This window comes from Notechis scutatus, chromosome 1 (assembly GCF_049901735.1).
Source record: "Notechis scutatus isolate UNSWTSFEM ecotype Mainland chromosome 1, rNotScu1.2, whole genome shotgun sequence".
NCBI classification, from domain to species: Eukaryota; Metazoa; Chordata; class Lepidosauria; order Squamata; family Elapidae; genus Notechis; species Notechis scutatus.
The window spans coordinates 258,557,142-258,573,706 of record NC_142009.1 but is presented as its reverse complement, the minus strand read 5'-3'; the positions used below and the strand labels follow the sequence as shown (position 1 = coordinate 258,573,706).

General features: G+C 40.6%; 1 protein-coding gene across 1 annotated transcript; it reads left to right on the top strand.

Moving 5' to 3' along the window:
* The first annotated feature begins 510 nt into the window (after nucleotides 1-510).
* FGF19 (fibroblast growth factor 19) lies at nucleotides 511-10,066 on the top strand. The gene is made up of 3 exons (XM_026664621.2): nucleotides 511-1,437; nucleotides 1,916-2,019; nucleotides 7,803-10,066. The coding sequence occupies exons 1-3, from the start codon at nucleotides 1,200-1,202 to the stop codon at nucleotides 8,130-8,132; spliced, it is 672 nt and encodes a 223-aa protein (XP_026520406.1). The 5' UTR covers nucleotides 511-1,199; the 3' UTR covers nucleotides 8,133-10,066.
* The last annotated feature ends 6,499 nt before the right edge of the window (nucleotides 10,067-16,565 follow it).

The following is a 16,565-nucleotide window of genomic DNA, read 5'->3' as shown; positions in this document are numbered from 1 at the left end:
GATTTTTTTTAAAAAAAAATGCCTTTATATCAACTGTTTTCTAAAACTCAAAAAGAAAAAAGCAGCCCCTCTCCCCGGCTGCCTGCAGATGTTGCTTTTCGTTTTCCAGCTTTTCTCAATTCAAGGCGCTGTTGCATCAGCCGAGGCGCTTGGGCACCTTGGGGAACAAAGAGGGCTGGAGATGGGTGGAAGGGGAGGCGATTTTCCGGGTCATTTGGCAATTGCATTCAGATTTAAACTTCCTTTAATTGCCCCGCAGTTCTGCTCTCCCTCCTCCCCACACGTGTGGTCTCGAACGTGTAACCGCCCTTGCTTTACTCCTATACTTTAGATAGATGCCCAGGTGGAAAGGAAGGTCGAGTTTTGTGCGGGTTGAACGCCACGGTGCATATAGGTGTGCAAAAATCCCCGAACACAATCCCTGCCCAGCCAGACAGGCTTTGCTCTCATTTTTGTGGAGGGGAGGAGGAGGGAGATCTCTCTCGTGTGTGTGTGTGTGTCTGTGTGTGTGTATTATTTCGTTAAAAGCCCCCTTTTCGTGCGCTCTCTCGCTCTCTCTCCCCAGAAGTTCTCGCACTTTTGCTTTGCACGCCGACTTCGCGGCTGTGGCTAATTCTTTACCTCTCGGGACTTCAACGGATCGGGAGGGCAGCTGGGTAGGGGAAGGAAGTGACCCCGAGCGGCTTCGGAAAGAGAATCCCACTGCCGAAGGTGGGTTTTTCTCTCTCCCGCGACCGATCCAAGGCAGCCGAGCGGGAAGGCGAGGCGAGGCGAAGCGAAGGAGGGAAGAGATCTGGAAAGCCCACCCCGACTCCCTTGCAAATGCGAGCTCCACCTCGTCCCAGAGCAGGTCAGAAGCTGAAGCCCGAAGGGTGTCCCCTGGGCAGTGATGTCATCCAGATCAATACGACGGGGCGGGAATTGGCCGGAGCACTTGCTCAGGGTCTGTATTGGAATCGGTATTCGCCTTATCGATTGGGCTGATCAGCAAGAGCTATAAAAGGAAGGGGCTCGCCCGCTGCTTCTGACATTCGCTCCCGAAGCCCCTCCATCCTCCGGCTGGGATCTCTCCCCCACCTCCCTCCCCAGCGTAGGAACCTCGCGGCGCGCGGTGCTTACGGTCCTTCGGCTTGAGGGAAGCTCCCACCCCCCCCCCACCCCAATCCCGCCACCCATCCCCGGCCGCTCGTTCTGCTAGGATGGGGATGGAGGTCTGCAAAACCCGCGCCGCGCCCCTGGCTCTGCTGGGCCTTTGCTTCGCTACGGCCGTCAAATCGGTGCCTCTGGCCGATGCTGGACCGCACGTCTACTACGGCTGGGGGGACCCAATCCGGTTCAGGCACCTCTACACGGCCAGCCGGCATGGGCTGTTCAGCTATTTCCTCAGGATCCACGGCGACGGCCGAGTGGACGGCGCCGCTGCTCAGAGTCGACACAGTAAGTAGCGTCAACGCTCCGATGTGGGTCCTTCCCGCGGGGGCCTCCCTCACTTTTGGAAGGGGACGCTTTGGCATCGGGTAGCTCCCCTCAACTCGCTGCACCTTAACCCAAGCCGTTTCCCCGCTTCCGTATTTGTGTGTGTGTGTGTGTGTGTGTGTGTGTGTGTGGCCCTTTGAATCTGCGCTCCCGGAGGCGCGAGCAAAACCCAGATCCTGAAATAACCCCGGGCCTTGGGTCTTTTTCTGCCCCCCCTCCAAAGCTCCCCCCGTCCAAAGCCTTTGGATGGGGCATCCACCCAATTGCTCTCCCCTCTTTACAAAGACCCCTGCTTTTGTTCATGGGCTCATCCTATCCTTCCTGAGGATCTGAGGGGGGGGGGAGAGGGAGAGAGAGACCCTTTCCTTTCCCCGAGGGCAATTTCCCCACCCACGGACTACATTAACCCTACAACGGTTTGTTTGTCCCGCCCGCGCAGGTTTGTTGGAGATCCGGGCAGTAGCGCTTCGCACGGTGGCCATCAAGGGCGTGCACAGCTCTCGCTACCTGTGTATGGAAGAGGAAGGCAGGCTGCACGGACTGGTGAGTGACTAAGCTGCTTTAAAAATCAACAACACCAACAACAACTACGGGGACAGGCTATATATGTCTTTTCTTACGTATCCTTTCCTCCCGATCGGGAACGGCTTTGTCTTGCCTCTCCGTTCGCAACCAGGCGAGACGCGCCCCACGCGGGGGACCTGGGACAAGTTTGCGCCGAGGTCCTTAAAACGTGGCGGGAAGGGCGCGCTTTTCTGGCTCTTTAAAGTAAAGGTTGTAGCGTGAAAGGAGGAGTTTTATTTGGCTTCGCCAGACTCAGAGAAGAGGAGGAGGAAGAGGAGGAGGAAGGGGCATTCACACAGGATCGCCAAGTTTTGCAGGACGCTTGATAATTTACACTGGGTTTTTGGAAGGAAAAATGGGATGAAAGAGCTCTCGGGCGCTACTCCTGCAGCACCGTGGCAGCTTAAGGGGCGGCCTCAGCCACATTCCAGAACGTACAAGACTACAGAGTTACTATTTGTTTACGTTTCTTTGGGGACCTGTTTTCGGGGCTCCAGGCAGAAGATAGATCCTTATCGCGCCCTGTCCTCACGGTAACCTTTTGAGGGAGGGGAGGCGGAGAAATAAGAGCGTAAATCTTTTTTAGAGGCCACCCACTAAGCTTTGCTGGCTCGCTAGCGATTTTTGGTCTGGGTTCCCCCGCATTCAGATACGGCTCTGCATCCCTGGCATTGCAGTCACGTTCAGAAAAATAAATAAATCGTGCGTTCTTTATTGAATGCAAGTCAGCTCCCCCTGCTTGTAGCTTCCTTCTATTTCGGAAGGCATAGGCTCACAAAGCTTTCTGTCTACTTTCCTTTAATACTCTGGAAGGGGGGAATTATTTCTTTGTAGAGGTGGCCAGGTGGAAAATAATAAAAGTTAGGTGCTATTTCTGCCCAATTAATGAGACCCTTTACAATATACAGTGTGCCCTTTGCATTGTGTTGGTAGCAAACATAGTTTATAGGAGCTAGATAAGAGTTGGTATTACAGCAGAATCCAAAGGGCAGAAAGCTAACTATTGACTCCCATCTGCTGGTCATCTGGATTTTTGCAGCAAGGTGTGGCACACTGATTTAAACAAAAAAAAAAAAAAAAAAAGCAAGCCTGCAGAAAGGGAAGCATTGCAATCTAGCAAGCAGGATAAATAAGAACAAACGGAGAAGAAAGGGACAGAAGCTGGCAGGGTGTTTGTGAATTTTCCAGAATGCTTGTTGTCTCTGGCTACTTCAACCTTTTGGGCATCAGTGATGTGCTACATAGTGGCTGAGCAGCAGAACAGTGGACTAGCTGTAGATGTGGAACTCCTTTTTTAAAAAGTTGAAATGGCCAGTGTTATAGATTGGAAAAAAAAATCTTTTATAATTGCTAATGAATGGAGCACTTAAATGTTAAACTTTAAGTACTTTGGGTCTTTTTTAATGTTTTCTCTATGCCAAGAATATAGTAGGTATTAGGTAGCAGATAAGATTTAATAATAAATAAGTATAAATAAAGAAATAAATATCCTAGGAAATACTGATAGGTAGCAATGGTCATGCTCCCCACACCAAATCAGTGTTACATAGCTCCCGCAATTACCCAAATGTAACTCCTTACTAGAACCTCAGGGTCACCCAAACATAATGTTATTCTGTCCTATTGAAAGCAATATTCCTAATGCAATTTCAGATTGGAAAATAAGTATACAGCAAGTTGCAGTACATTAAACTAGAGCCCTCATTCAAGTAACCTGAACAGGAGAAGAAAACCCCCTATTTTTAATGATTTGTAATCCTGTTGTTTTCAATGACCTTCTAAGGGACTGAATGTGTAGTTGATGACACAGCAATATTTTTGCTCATTTTTGGCTGGGAAGGGCGTTCTTCATTTTGCTTCAATTTAAAACGTTACCCATTTACACTTCTTTATTATCCCAGAGATAGATAGATAGATAGACAGGCAGGCAGGCAGGCAGGCAGGCATTGCTTTTTACATGCTTTTAAAGGTATAACTTTAGATAATTACTATCACTGCTTCCATTCATAATGCTCAGCCTGTTACATTAAAATTCACTTCCTTTCAAAAATGAAAATAAGTAGGGTGCAAAAAGTTAACTTTTTAATAGTAACTAAAGAGTTAAACAGTAGGCTTCAAATCTGATGTAATTTCTGCTTGTAAACAACAATACTGTTTAAAGCTGTCTCATCATTAAAATAGGGATTAGCATGTATCCTCCTGAAGTATTGCTTATCTGTGATTTTGTGCAATTATATCCATTTAGAACTAAACCTTGCTAAGCATACCACTAAATATATTCAATTACACTGTTGATTGTGAACTTGTTTTTATTTTAATCAATAAAATAAAACAGGCTATACCCTATAACACCACAGAGGTGCAATAATTGGGACAATTTACTCATTGCTTATATTTCTTTCTTAAAAACAGTATACACAGCACCCATTTGTCCAGTTTCGTTTACAAGCCTGCAACGTAGTTCTGCCTGAAAGATAATGAACGGCCTCAAATATTCAGTGATCTTCCATAGTTGAAGCAGGATTTTAAATCAAGAGTTTCCCCAGTCTTTTGGAGCACAACTTACTTTTTTTCCCCTCCTGGGTTTATGGTGTGTTGGTGGGATAAATTTTGGATGTACTTCTTTCTCTCTTTCAAACTTTTGGGCCTATTGTAGGGCATGCACTACTATTTTTGCATACTTCCTGCTCAATTCCTACCATATTCAAAATGGTGCTGATTTTCAAAGTTGTGCTATTAAGGGATGGTCATGACGGCAACTTCACATTTCATGCCGTTGCTAATCTTGACAAAGAGTAAAAACATGTTTTCCAAATGACTGACTGCCCAAGCTATTGGTGAAGAAGCAAGGACCTGTATTTGAAGCCTATTTGTCTCTCGGAAGGAATTCTGCTATAAAATATTCAGCAATAAGTGATGGGTGATGGGATTTTCAGTCTGTTTTGTATGCCAGATAAATGAATGGTGCAGATGCTTGACTGAGAAAGAACTTGTGCAATAACACAATTTCTCTTATCATTGAAGCATTCTACGTAATCAGCAATACTTTTTTATTGACCAAGAGTTCAGTTACCTCTAATGACTGAACCAGAGTAACACCAGAGTTTTAGGAAAAACAACAGTGGCACAAAGAGACTAAAACTCTCTGAAATGATGGCCACATTCTTCATAGCATTAACATTTCTGAATTACGAATGAACACCTTTCTTTCTGTTGCTCTTAATATACAAAATAGCGAATATTTATTCCATTACATCACCAAACAAGTTTCATTCCAGCTTTCCCCAGTTTGGTGTTCTCCAGATACCCTGGGTTTCAGTTTCCAGCAGGATATCCAGTAATTTGGAGAATTGAAGTTCAATTAAGGCTATCAGATATGGGTTGGAAAAGCATGGATGAGCATGCAATGGCAGGAAAGAGAGTTTTCTAAAGACCTTTCCAACTTTCTAATGATTGCTCAGATTTTTGAAGCCTGTTACTTGATGAAGTCTGTGGGAATTTCCTCGTGGGAAGGCATTGTGGTTCCCACCAAATGAAAATACATACATAAAACATACATTTCTTACAAGGCAAACCCTCTCCCTCAACAACTTAAACAGGTAGCCCTTGACTTCTCATCAAATTGAACCTAAAATTTCTGTTGTGAGGCATTGTAATTTAAGTTTCTTAATGCCACAGGCATTAAGTGAATCTCTGCAGTTGTTAAGAACGTGATTGTTAAGGGAATCTGGCTTCCCCTTTAACTTTGCTTGTCAGAAGGTCACCAAACATGATCACATGATCCTGGGACACTGCAACCATCATAAATGAGTCAGTTCCCTAGCATTTGAATTTTGATCACATGACCAGGGGCGTGTAGCAATAGTCATAAGTGTGTTGTGGTTAGCCGGCAGCAGTTGTGGATGGCTGAGGAGAGTGAGGACTCAGATGAGGGGCCAGGACCATTAGGGAGTGGACTGCTGCCTTCAGAGATTGTGGGGGCTAGCAGCAGTGATGAGGAGGTTCCCGAGGAGCCTGTGCCAAGTGCGCATGCGCACAGGATTGCTCGGAGGAAAGAGCAGCTACAACAGCTACAGGCGACTCGGGAGTAAGGCTGCAAGATAATGGCCCCTCCTTCAAGAAGATAAGCCAGCTGTGAACGAACATACTTTGCAGAAGGCAAAGACGTTTTGAACTCAGCCTCGTGGACATTACAGTTGGTATTTGAAGACTCTGGTAAACTATTATCTGTTGTTTTTTTGGCAGACTTGAAAAAACTTCGCAAGGCTCTTTCTTGTCAGAGTTAATTAGTCGGAGGCAGCCTTTTATTTGTGAAGAAACAGGATACTTAGCTTAGCAGTATAACCTTATAAACAGGTTATACTGCTGCCTTTGTCTTGTGTTTGCTCTCTTGGAACCAGGCTTGGATCAGAACAAAATGTGAAAAATGGGCATGTCACTTTTTCTGTGCCATTGTAACTTCGAACCGTCACTAAACAAACTGTTGTAAATGGAGGACTACTTTTATTTTTGTTAGGTTGGAGTATGTATTGAGAAATAGACCTATTACCAACTGTAAAAATGGCTGGATGGCACTGTCCTTAAGCAACTATTGTGCAAAGGTTGCTTTCGCATCATCGAAAACAATTGGCAATTTTAGTGGGGCAAGGTTTGCTGCCAATCTGAGTACGCCAGGGCTATTTTGCCAAAATCATTTGTATTATTTCATTTATAGCTAATACAAATGAAATGTAATTGATACAACTAATTCCAATCATTGTATTTAATAATTTTCTCTCTCTGTTACATTACAAATTAATTTTGCTAATGATTTTTGTCAACTTTGAAGGCTGCAGCTAAGATTTCCAGGTTTAATTCCACACTAGAGTGTTACGTTAATATCCCTGGAATAGCCTTTATAACAGTCTTCATTCCATTATTCGCATAATTCAAATTTTTGCATCTGTGTTTTTATAGAATTTAGAAATCCTCCTTACAATCTAGGGCAAGGGTAGACAAACTGGTACACACCAAATTGTTTTGGCTACAATTCTAACAATTGTTTACCATTAGCCATGTTGCTAAAACTATTGAGAACTGAAGCTCAAAATATCTTCAGGTTACCTGATCTAAGCAGATGCCAAACTGAGATACTGAAAGGACATAAATAAGTCAGATTGACACTGCTTATTTGCCCCATTAGATGGTTAAAAAAGAAACTCATTCAGTACTTTAACCCATAATTAAGTCTTGCATGACAACATTTTTATCATGCCCCAGTCTTTTACTATGAAACTTTCTTCATTGTTTTCCACAGCATATATTATTACCCAAAAAAGCATTCAGTTCAAACTATGATAATTCCTTTATTTTTTATGCATAGTGAAAACAACTCATGAGCAATAAATTGCTTGATGAGCAAACAGGAATTAAAAATATTTATTTCCTTCCAATCAAATAAAATTGTAAAAATAAAAATGAACCTTGTAAAATTGATCGCCATTCCGTAGTAACTTGTTACAGACTATACTTAGTTATAAATACTTCTTATAATCTGATTTATAAATACTTCCTGTTTCTTCTTGAGATTCCCTTAAGATTATTTTAGCTCTGTGAAATAAGAAATCCAATTTAATCTCTCTAAGGAATATCATATTTAATTATCTTGTAGCCAGATAGACAATTCCGCTGATTATTTGGACAAACAATGTTGCTTCATCTGCCATTTAAGAGACTTATAAACTCATGCAGTATGTAGTAATGTTTACTTTTTTTCTTTTCAGCTTATATATACCACAGAGAATTGCTCATTTGAAGAGGAGATACGTCCAGATGGCTATAACATCTACAAGTCAAAGAAATATGGAATCTTGGTGTCTTTAAGTAATGCCAGGCAAAGGCAACAATACAAAGGAAAAGACTTTCTTCCATTGTCTCATTTCCTACCTATGATGAACACTGTGCCAGTGGAAACTACAGATTTTGGAGAATATAGTGATACCAGGCAAAATTTGGAATCTGGTATTTTTCATCAACCAGTTGAAACTGACAGCATGGATCCCTTTGGTATCACTTCTGAAGTATCCTTAGTACAAAGTCCTAGTTTTGGTTAATAACTTCTGTTTCGTTAATTAGATTTTATAGAGATGTTATCAAGAGGTTAGGATTGTATTTGTTGAAGTGATAACTTAAAACATGTGTATATATGATACCACCTTCGTAAAGCAATACTAATTCCAAGAAAGCTATACTCATTCACCCTCTCTTTCTCTCATCTGTAAAATAGCTAGAAAAGTTCCTTCTAAATGTTTTATTTAGGAATGAGAAAGATTCAAAGCCTGCAGAATTTCTTTAGCTTTGGAAGATTTTTGGAAAGATAAACCCATTAAAAATTTACTGCTTCATTACTTCTGATTACCTCTGAGTCTCAATAACTGCTTTTCCTTCAAAGAATGGATGATTCCTGTTCTTTCAATGTATTTAAACAGAATAGTTTTAGAAATAAATTAGCCACAACTAAGTAAACAAAAGGGAGTTACACATTTTTGATACATGCTAGATCTCACTATGTTTTGCAGACTTCTGCTTTATTTTTAAGGAGATTGGCTGTTGGAGGGTAATTAAAAGGTAATATAATTTAAAAAGGTAATATAAACTTCAACTAATAGGAGAAATTAAATAATAACACTGTCATGTTTTATTAGCAAGACAATATCTGCTGCTAAATGGTATAAAGCAGGGGTGTCAAACTCACGATGACCCGTCACATGACATATTGCAACTTTTTTCCCCCTTCACTAAAATGGGGGTGGGCCTGGCCAGCGCGACCCATCTGGCCCATGGGCTGCGAGTTTGACACCCCTGGTATAAAGACTTTCCAGTGATGTGAGTTTGCTCAGGAACAATTGCAACTGTGTGAAGAGCTAATTTTTTGAAAAAACGAAATGGGTTAGGCTGCTATCTGGGAAAGCAAGGAAAAAGTGATGCAGCTAAATCCTTTTGATTTCTCTGTTGACTGACAACAAATGTCTATTTTGCTTACTGAACAATCTTTTAAAACTAAAATATGTGCTTCTTTAGGCATGCCAAAAATGTAAAATCTATATTCAGTTTTAATCATTCACTTACAGATTGGATAATTTTGTCCAGACTTTCTACCACATAATTATTTTTTTCAATGAAAGTAACGTTAATTCTCAATAAATATAGATGACTACTTTTTCTCCCAATCAGTTACTTTCCTGTTGTGCTATGACTGAAATTACCAGAGTTCTCAGACACTGCCTGATTCATCTCAGTAGCTCCATATGAAAGAAGGCAGGCCAATTAGATAAAAGCTGCCATTTCATATAGCTGATGCTTTGAATGTAGTCCAGGCTGTTTTAAATTCCTACTGAAAGTAATGCAATGTAATCCACATTAAAGTTAGCAACAGTTCCCAAAGGTGGTGTTCAAATGGCAACGGGACTTTCTTGGTTTTTTTTCCCCTTGAAAATGTTTTGCTTCTCATCCAAGAACCTTCTTCAGAACTGAAGAAGCTTCAGTTAGAAGCAAAATGTTTTCAAGGAAAAAAAAACCAAGAAAAGACCAGTTGCCTTTCGAACAGTGTCTTTCAAACAAGACCTTTGGAACAACTGTGGTCCTGGATGATTGGGAACCTTCTGTATGACATTTTACAAGTTAAGATTTTAATAATTACATTTTGGAAAAAGTTTGGGACATTATTCTTTTTAAAAAGTTCTTGTATATAATATGGTTGTACAGAAATCAGAAGAAAACATTTTCTTCAACAAGCACTTCATTGTCAATGCTCTATTTATGATTAATTTATTAAACACATACATCTGTTTATTTTCTTACTGTATTTATACTTAAATGTATATTTATGTATTCCAATTTTGCCTTTTTAAACACTGGATAAATATGTAGTGGATTTTTGTAATCATAAAATGGTAAAAAACAAACCAACCTTTAAGAATTATGTGTAAAAAATGTAGCTGTAGTGTGTAACATTTTAATAGAAATAAAATATAAAACGTGTCACCTGACTTCCTTGAACCGATAACACATTATTTAACCTTTTAAAAACATTTTGCCAGTAAAAGTTGGATTTTGTGATTGGAACGTATTTTGCAAATCAATCAAACATGCTTATAATTTTGTATTTATTTTGATTTATGCATTTGTTGCTCAGGTTCTAAAGAACTATCCAGCATATTGATATCGTGTCTGCAAATGATGTCCCTGTAATGGAATGATTGTACCTTATCTCTCCTCTCTCTGGGGTCTCATGTTTTATCTTTGCTGGATAATTTCAAGTACAATTGTTGCAATGCTCATATATTTGCCTCTTTACAATAACTATTTCTTTAGACTTTGAAAGGCAATGATTCCATAAGATTTCTTTCTAGAGCAGGTTTGTATGGAAGATTGTCGCCACAGATTAACATTTATTTATCCAATTTACCAAACCAATGACTCTCCTAGCCTGTAAACCTACCTTTCTAGTGCAGGGGTTAAAGTGCAGGATTGCAGGCAAACTCTGCCCATAGCCTGGATTTCGATCCTGACAGTGCTCAAGAGATTGACTCAGCCTTCCATCCTTCTGAGGTCTGTAAAATGAGGACCCAGATTGTTGGGGGCAGAGAATACTGTAAAGCACTATGAGATGGTATCTAAGTCTAAATGCTATTGCTATTGTATGACCTCACAATTCAAAGGAAGCCTGGAATATCCACAATGGATTAGTCAGTCAATGATGCAGTTGAGTAACATGTGGGAAATGTCTTAAAAATTCTGTTCTAGAAGGTTTTCCTGTCCTCCAGCCATGTCGATGAGGTAACACTCAATTTCCTTTGATGTATTCAGTAAAGACTACAAGATAAAGCTGAAGGGAATTTTCTGCATTGCAAGATCCATTCCTACCTTCATAAACACACATGTGTTCCAAGTCCTAGGTTATTTCTTTCCCTTGGGCAAGGAATGTATTGCCTTGAACTATAGATTCATTATTTTAAATGCCAGTTTTTAAATGTCATATTAAGAGGAAACTGAATGAAATTCAATTGCCAATTTGCCTTGTCCCCCCAAAATGCATTTCCCCTCCATTTCACATATGATTATTGGACACAGAAGATCCTAACTTTATTTTTGTAAGGCACCCAGAGTCTCTGAGAGCGTGTGGGGTAGCCATATAAATTTTCTTAAATAAATAGCAAAATTAATATTACACTTCCTTGGCTATATAGAAATGAATCAGGTTTAAAATTTTAGTAGACAGTTTAAAAATGAAAGCTGCACTATACAGATAGTTCTCGACTTCCAATAATTTGGTCAGTGACCAAAGTTACGTCACTGAGAAAAATGACTTATGACCATTTGTCACATGACCATTGCAGCATCCCCATGGTTTTATGATCAAAATTCAGATGCTTGGCAACTGATTCATATTTATAACTATTGCAATGTGAACCCCTTTTGCAACCTTCTGGCAAGCGAAGTCAGTGGGAAAACCAGGCTCACTTAACGACCTTGTTAACTAACTTAACAACTGCAGTGATTCACCTAGCAACTGTGGCAAAAAAGGTCTTTAAACAGGGCAAAACTCACTTAACAAATGTCTTGCTTAGCCACAGAAATTTTGGGCTCCATTGTGGTTGTCAGTCAAGGACTACCTGTAATGCTGAATATATTCTACCAAGTTAAGCTAAGGATGCATTTCATGCTCTCGTCTAGCATTTTATTTTTAATCGCTTTTCCCTAACTTTCTGTGAGGTTGCCAAGCAATGAAAGATATTATCTTTCCCTTGGTGGCCTCTTGAGCTTATTGTTGGCTTGTAGACATTTCATTGCCCAACTAAGTAACATCATCAATGCAATGTCTGCAAGCAAAAGCACTGATAATGTTTCCTAATTGGGTAACAAAATGTCTGCTGGCAAACAGCCAAGCTTAAAGAACACCAAGGACTCCATGGTTCAACTACATACAGACTCTTTCTGCTTAGTCTTAATTTTTTCACCATTATCAAAGGAGTTAAAACTTCCCTCTTCAGCTCGGCCTTTTAAATCTATTAATGCTTATTTTAATTATTGCTGCCTATTAGAAGTAGCTTAGTGATTCATATTACTTTTTCTGTCTGGTGGTTGTTGCAATGGAAGGAAGATTACAAATTGAAACTATTAAACATGAGACAACAACTAAGTATTTCTTCTCTCCCTCCCTCTCCTCTCTCCCTCTCATGTTTCTCGTTTATTTATCAGATTTCTGAAGCCCCCAATCTCTAACTACCCAAATAGGTTTTCAAGAACACAGCAACATAACTTGATGCAAAATAAAATACAAAACTGTCAAAATACATAATGCCCTTATAATAATCTTGTATGTGGATCTAGTACGTGCGGAACAAGCAGGTTTCTGAGCCAAGTTTTTTACAACTTTTCAGGGAGGCTGCAAAAATGAGAAGCACTTTTGCTTCAGAGCACAAGCCATTTCAGAACAGCTCCCACAAAATATGCCTCCCCCTTCTCCCATCCTACGTCTCAGTAGGTGGGGATCCTCCACAGGCACTCTGTTTACTCAGAATGGGTGGGTTAAGCAGTGTTATAGACCCCAAATCCCTGAGCCATAAAGGGCTTTATAGGTGATAACCCGCACCCTGAATTGCATTCAGAAAGTTAATGCTAGCCAATGCGATTCCCACAGGAGTGGTGTTACATGGCAATAATGAAGTTGTCCAGTAAGCACCAGGGCCATGCTATTTTACCCCAGCTGGAGTTTCTGGGTGGTCATCGAGAGCAGCTTTATGTAAAAGCCAATTACAGTAAATCCAGGCATACGGGTGATCATCGGCAGTGCAGTACGTCTTCTATGGAAAGAAGGCCATCAACTGTGCATTGGATGGAGCTGGGCAAATACCTTCCAGGCCATGGATTCCAGATCCAGATCCCTTTTGAGAGCAGCTGTGAGAGCTCTGGACTCCAAAAATTATGGGCCTACTATCCATAGGAATGTGGAACCCCCTGAAAAACCAATGTTGGTACAACCCCAGAACCAATAAGCTTTTTAAATAAATAGCTACTTTGTCTTGCTTGGGTTGAGTCTTGCTTGGGTATCCAGACTCTAAAAGATCTGGATCAAGACCTCGGATCCTGACTACCATTGCAGGTAGTCTTTGACTTACGACCACCATTGAGCGCAAAATTTTTCTTGCTAAGTGAAACATCCATTAAGTGAAACATCCATTTTTTTCCTCCCATTTTACGACCTTTCGTGCCACAGTTGTAAAACAAATCACTGCAGTTGTTAAGTGAATCTGACTTCCCCATTGATTTAGCTTGCAAGGAGGTCACCAAAGGGGATCAAATGACCCTGAGACACTGCAACTGTCATAAACATGAGTCCCTTGCAGGGGTGAGATTCAATTTTTTAAACAACCGGTTTTTTGGGCGTGGTTTAGTTGGTGGGCATGGCTTGGTGGTCATGTGACTGGGTGGACGTGGCTTGGTGGTCATGTTATTGGCTGGGCTTGGCCAACTCAATATCGCTCATATCGAGGCACCATCTCCTCGGCTGGCCTCTCATGACTGTGGGGATGCTGCAACAGTCGTAAGTGTGAGAAAAGGTCATAAGTCACTTTTTTCAGTGCCATTGTAACTTTAAATGGTCACTCCGCACAAGCAATGTACCAGCAAAGGAGGGGGAAAAAAATCCAGAGAAGTTCCTGAGATAGGAAGTTTAGTCCTGCCAAGAATGTAATAAGGGTTAACGGAGAAGCAATTTCTGTAAGAAATACCAGAATGCTTCCTTCCTGCCTTCCTTACAGGATTAGGCCAATAATTTCTTCTAACAACTGGTTCTCCAAACTGCTTAGAATGTTAACAACCTGTTCTAGTGAATAGGTGCAAAGTGACCACCCCTGGTCACTTGCCAAGCATCCCAATTTTGATCATGTGATTATGGGAATACTGTAACGGTTGTAAGTGGGGAGAAAAGGAATATAAATCACTTTTTTCAGTGCCATTGTAACTTTGAATGGTCACTAAATTAACTGTTGTATTTTGATCATTACTGATCAAATTAACTATCTGAGGATTACCTGTATTGGGAGCCACCTAGAATTTGGCATAGGATAGGTAGCAGCATAAATGTTTTAAATCAACAAATAAATACACAACTGGGTACTATTGGTTTGTTAATGATAGCTTACCTGGAACTGGAAGAGTAGTTCTCTTAGTGGCATATAAATGTTAACATGTAAATGTCAAGAAGGATGCTATACTGTAATTGCAGTTCCCTGCTATTTATTTATTAATCCAATTTGCTTCTAAGCAATCACAATTTATTTATTTTACTTGTTTATTAAATAAATATATATGGCTGCCTAACTCACACATGGTGTTTCTAGAAGGCTTACCACAAGAGGTCTCCAGACTTGGCAACTTTAAGACTTGTGGACTTCAACTCCCAGAATTCTGGGAGTTGAAGTCCACAGGTCTTAAAGTTGCCAAGTTTGAGGACCCCTGGCTTACAACATTAACAAATCAACACTATAAAACCCACCCGCCCACCTTGGCAGTGACAAACACAACCGTACAAGCCACAGGATCATCTCTGTACCAACCTGGGTCCAGAGGTGGGATTCAATTTTTTTTTACTACCGGTTCTGTGGGCGTGGCTTGGTGGGTGTGGCAGGGAAAGGATACTGTAAAATCTCAGAGGTGGTATTTGCCGGTTCTCTGAACAACTCAAAATTTCCACTACTGGTTCTCCAGAACTGGTCAAAACCTGCTGAATACCACCTCTGTTGGGGTCCCCAGGCCTCCTGACAGAACCATGTCTTTGGGGCCTTCCAGAAAAGCAGCAAAGATGGAGGGGGGGGGGCTAACCTTATTTCCAAGAGAATGATATTTTAAACAAGGAAGGCACTACAGAGAATTTGGGTTCAATTCTGTTGACAGTCACCATTCTGACTTTACTGCTAGAATGAATGTTAAGTGCTTAAGGCACAATTCTTAAGCGTGATTGTTCAACAGACTGTGTAGTGATTAACTTCAGGCAAGTAAACATAAAGTGCAGGCTGAACATACAAACTGTAAAAGAAGAGGCAGCCCATGCTTCTTCAGCTAAAATTCAGCTTCCAAGAGCATGATGATAAGCTTATGAAACCCACCATGCAAGTAAGAATAAATCATCAGTTCATTATCTCAAATTTTGCAGGTAGCATTAAGGAATTGCTAGGGCTTTTAAAATGAGAATTGTGCCACCAAGTCTTTTTCTTTTGTGTTGAGTTTGGGGGGGGGGTGTCCACTGATTCCCCTCCCCAAAGTTCCTGAACACTGCATATCAACTATAGGCTAGAGTTGCTCAACTTTACTTTAAACTTAAATGGTACAGGGCACTCTTTCAATTATTTCAAATTGCTCTTTATTTTTGAAAATAAATTCCCTAAACAGATCCTATAATGGTAAAACAACAACAACAATCCCAAAGCTATTACAACATACATTGGTGTTTAAAAGTTTTGAACCTTTTGAATGTTCAATATTTCTGCATAATTTGATCTAACACATGATCTGTTCTCCACACAAATGTTAAAACATCAGAACTGTACACCAGGAATGACCATAGATCACAAAAGATCAAGGATGCATGTTGCTTTTGCTGATAAGCATGGTTCCCTTCCCCATCAAAAAAAAAAAAAAAAAACTTTCTGAGGCAAATGTTTGTGTTTTGTCCATTCTTTAACTTTAATGCAGTTTGTAAATTCCGATATGGAAATATTAACTAACATTTCCCCTAATTTGAATGCCAAACAGTGCATCCTGCGCATTTATATAGTAAGCTTTCAGGAGCTGCAGTGAGCTTCCCACATTGGATGAAGTTAACTACAGCTCACAAGCATTTATGCTTTTTAATAATATTTGTTAGTCTGAAAATGTGCTGTCAGATTGTTTTTTGTTTATTTTTACTATAGATTACTACATTGAATATTAGTGTTTGTATTTAAGGAGCAAAAGCAATACAGTGGCACACACCTTATTTAGCTTTCCAGGTGAAAGTTATACATTCTTTCATTTTTCCTATAAACAATTACAAGTAGCTAAAATGGGTGTTTACAGAAGGAAGGCCTGACTGATAACGTTAGAAAGATTACTCTTTCTTGTTTCAAGAGATGAGATTATCTGTGTATCTAACCAAAGCACTTTAATCAGGGGTGGGATTCTACAGGTTCGCACCTATTTGCTAGAATCGGTTGTTAACATTCTAAGCAGTTCAGAGAACCAGTTGTTAGAAGAAATTACTGGCCTAATCCTGTAAGGAAGGCAGGAAGGAAACATTCTGGTGTTGCTTACAGAAACTGCCTCTCCATTAACCGTTATTACATTCTTGGCAGGACTAAACTTCCTATCTCAGGAACTTCTCTGGATTTCCCCCCCCCCCCCTCCTTTGCTGGTACATTGCTTGTGCGGAGTGACCATTCAAAGTTACAATGGCACTGAAAAAAATGACTTATGACCATTTTTCACACTTACGACTGTTGCAGCAT

What these genes read in the sequence shown, in the direction of transcription:
- FGF19 (XM_026664621.2), top strand. Translation starts at nt 1,200, where the DNA reads ATGGGGATGGAGGTCTGCAAAACCCGCGCCGCGCCCCTGGCTCTGCTG. An exon ending in CGCTGCTCAGAGTCGACACA is followed by an intron (nt 1,438 to 1,915) that starts GTAAGTAGCGTC and finishes CCGCCCGCGCAG; the next exon opens with GTTTGTTGGAGATCCGGGCA. An exon ending in AAGGCAGGCTGCACGGACTG is followed by an intron (nt 2,020 to 7,802) that starts GTGAGTGACTAA and finishes TTTTCTTTTCAG; the next exon opens with CTTATATATACCACAGAGAA.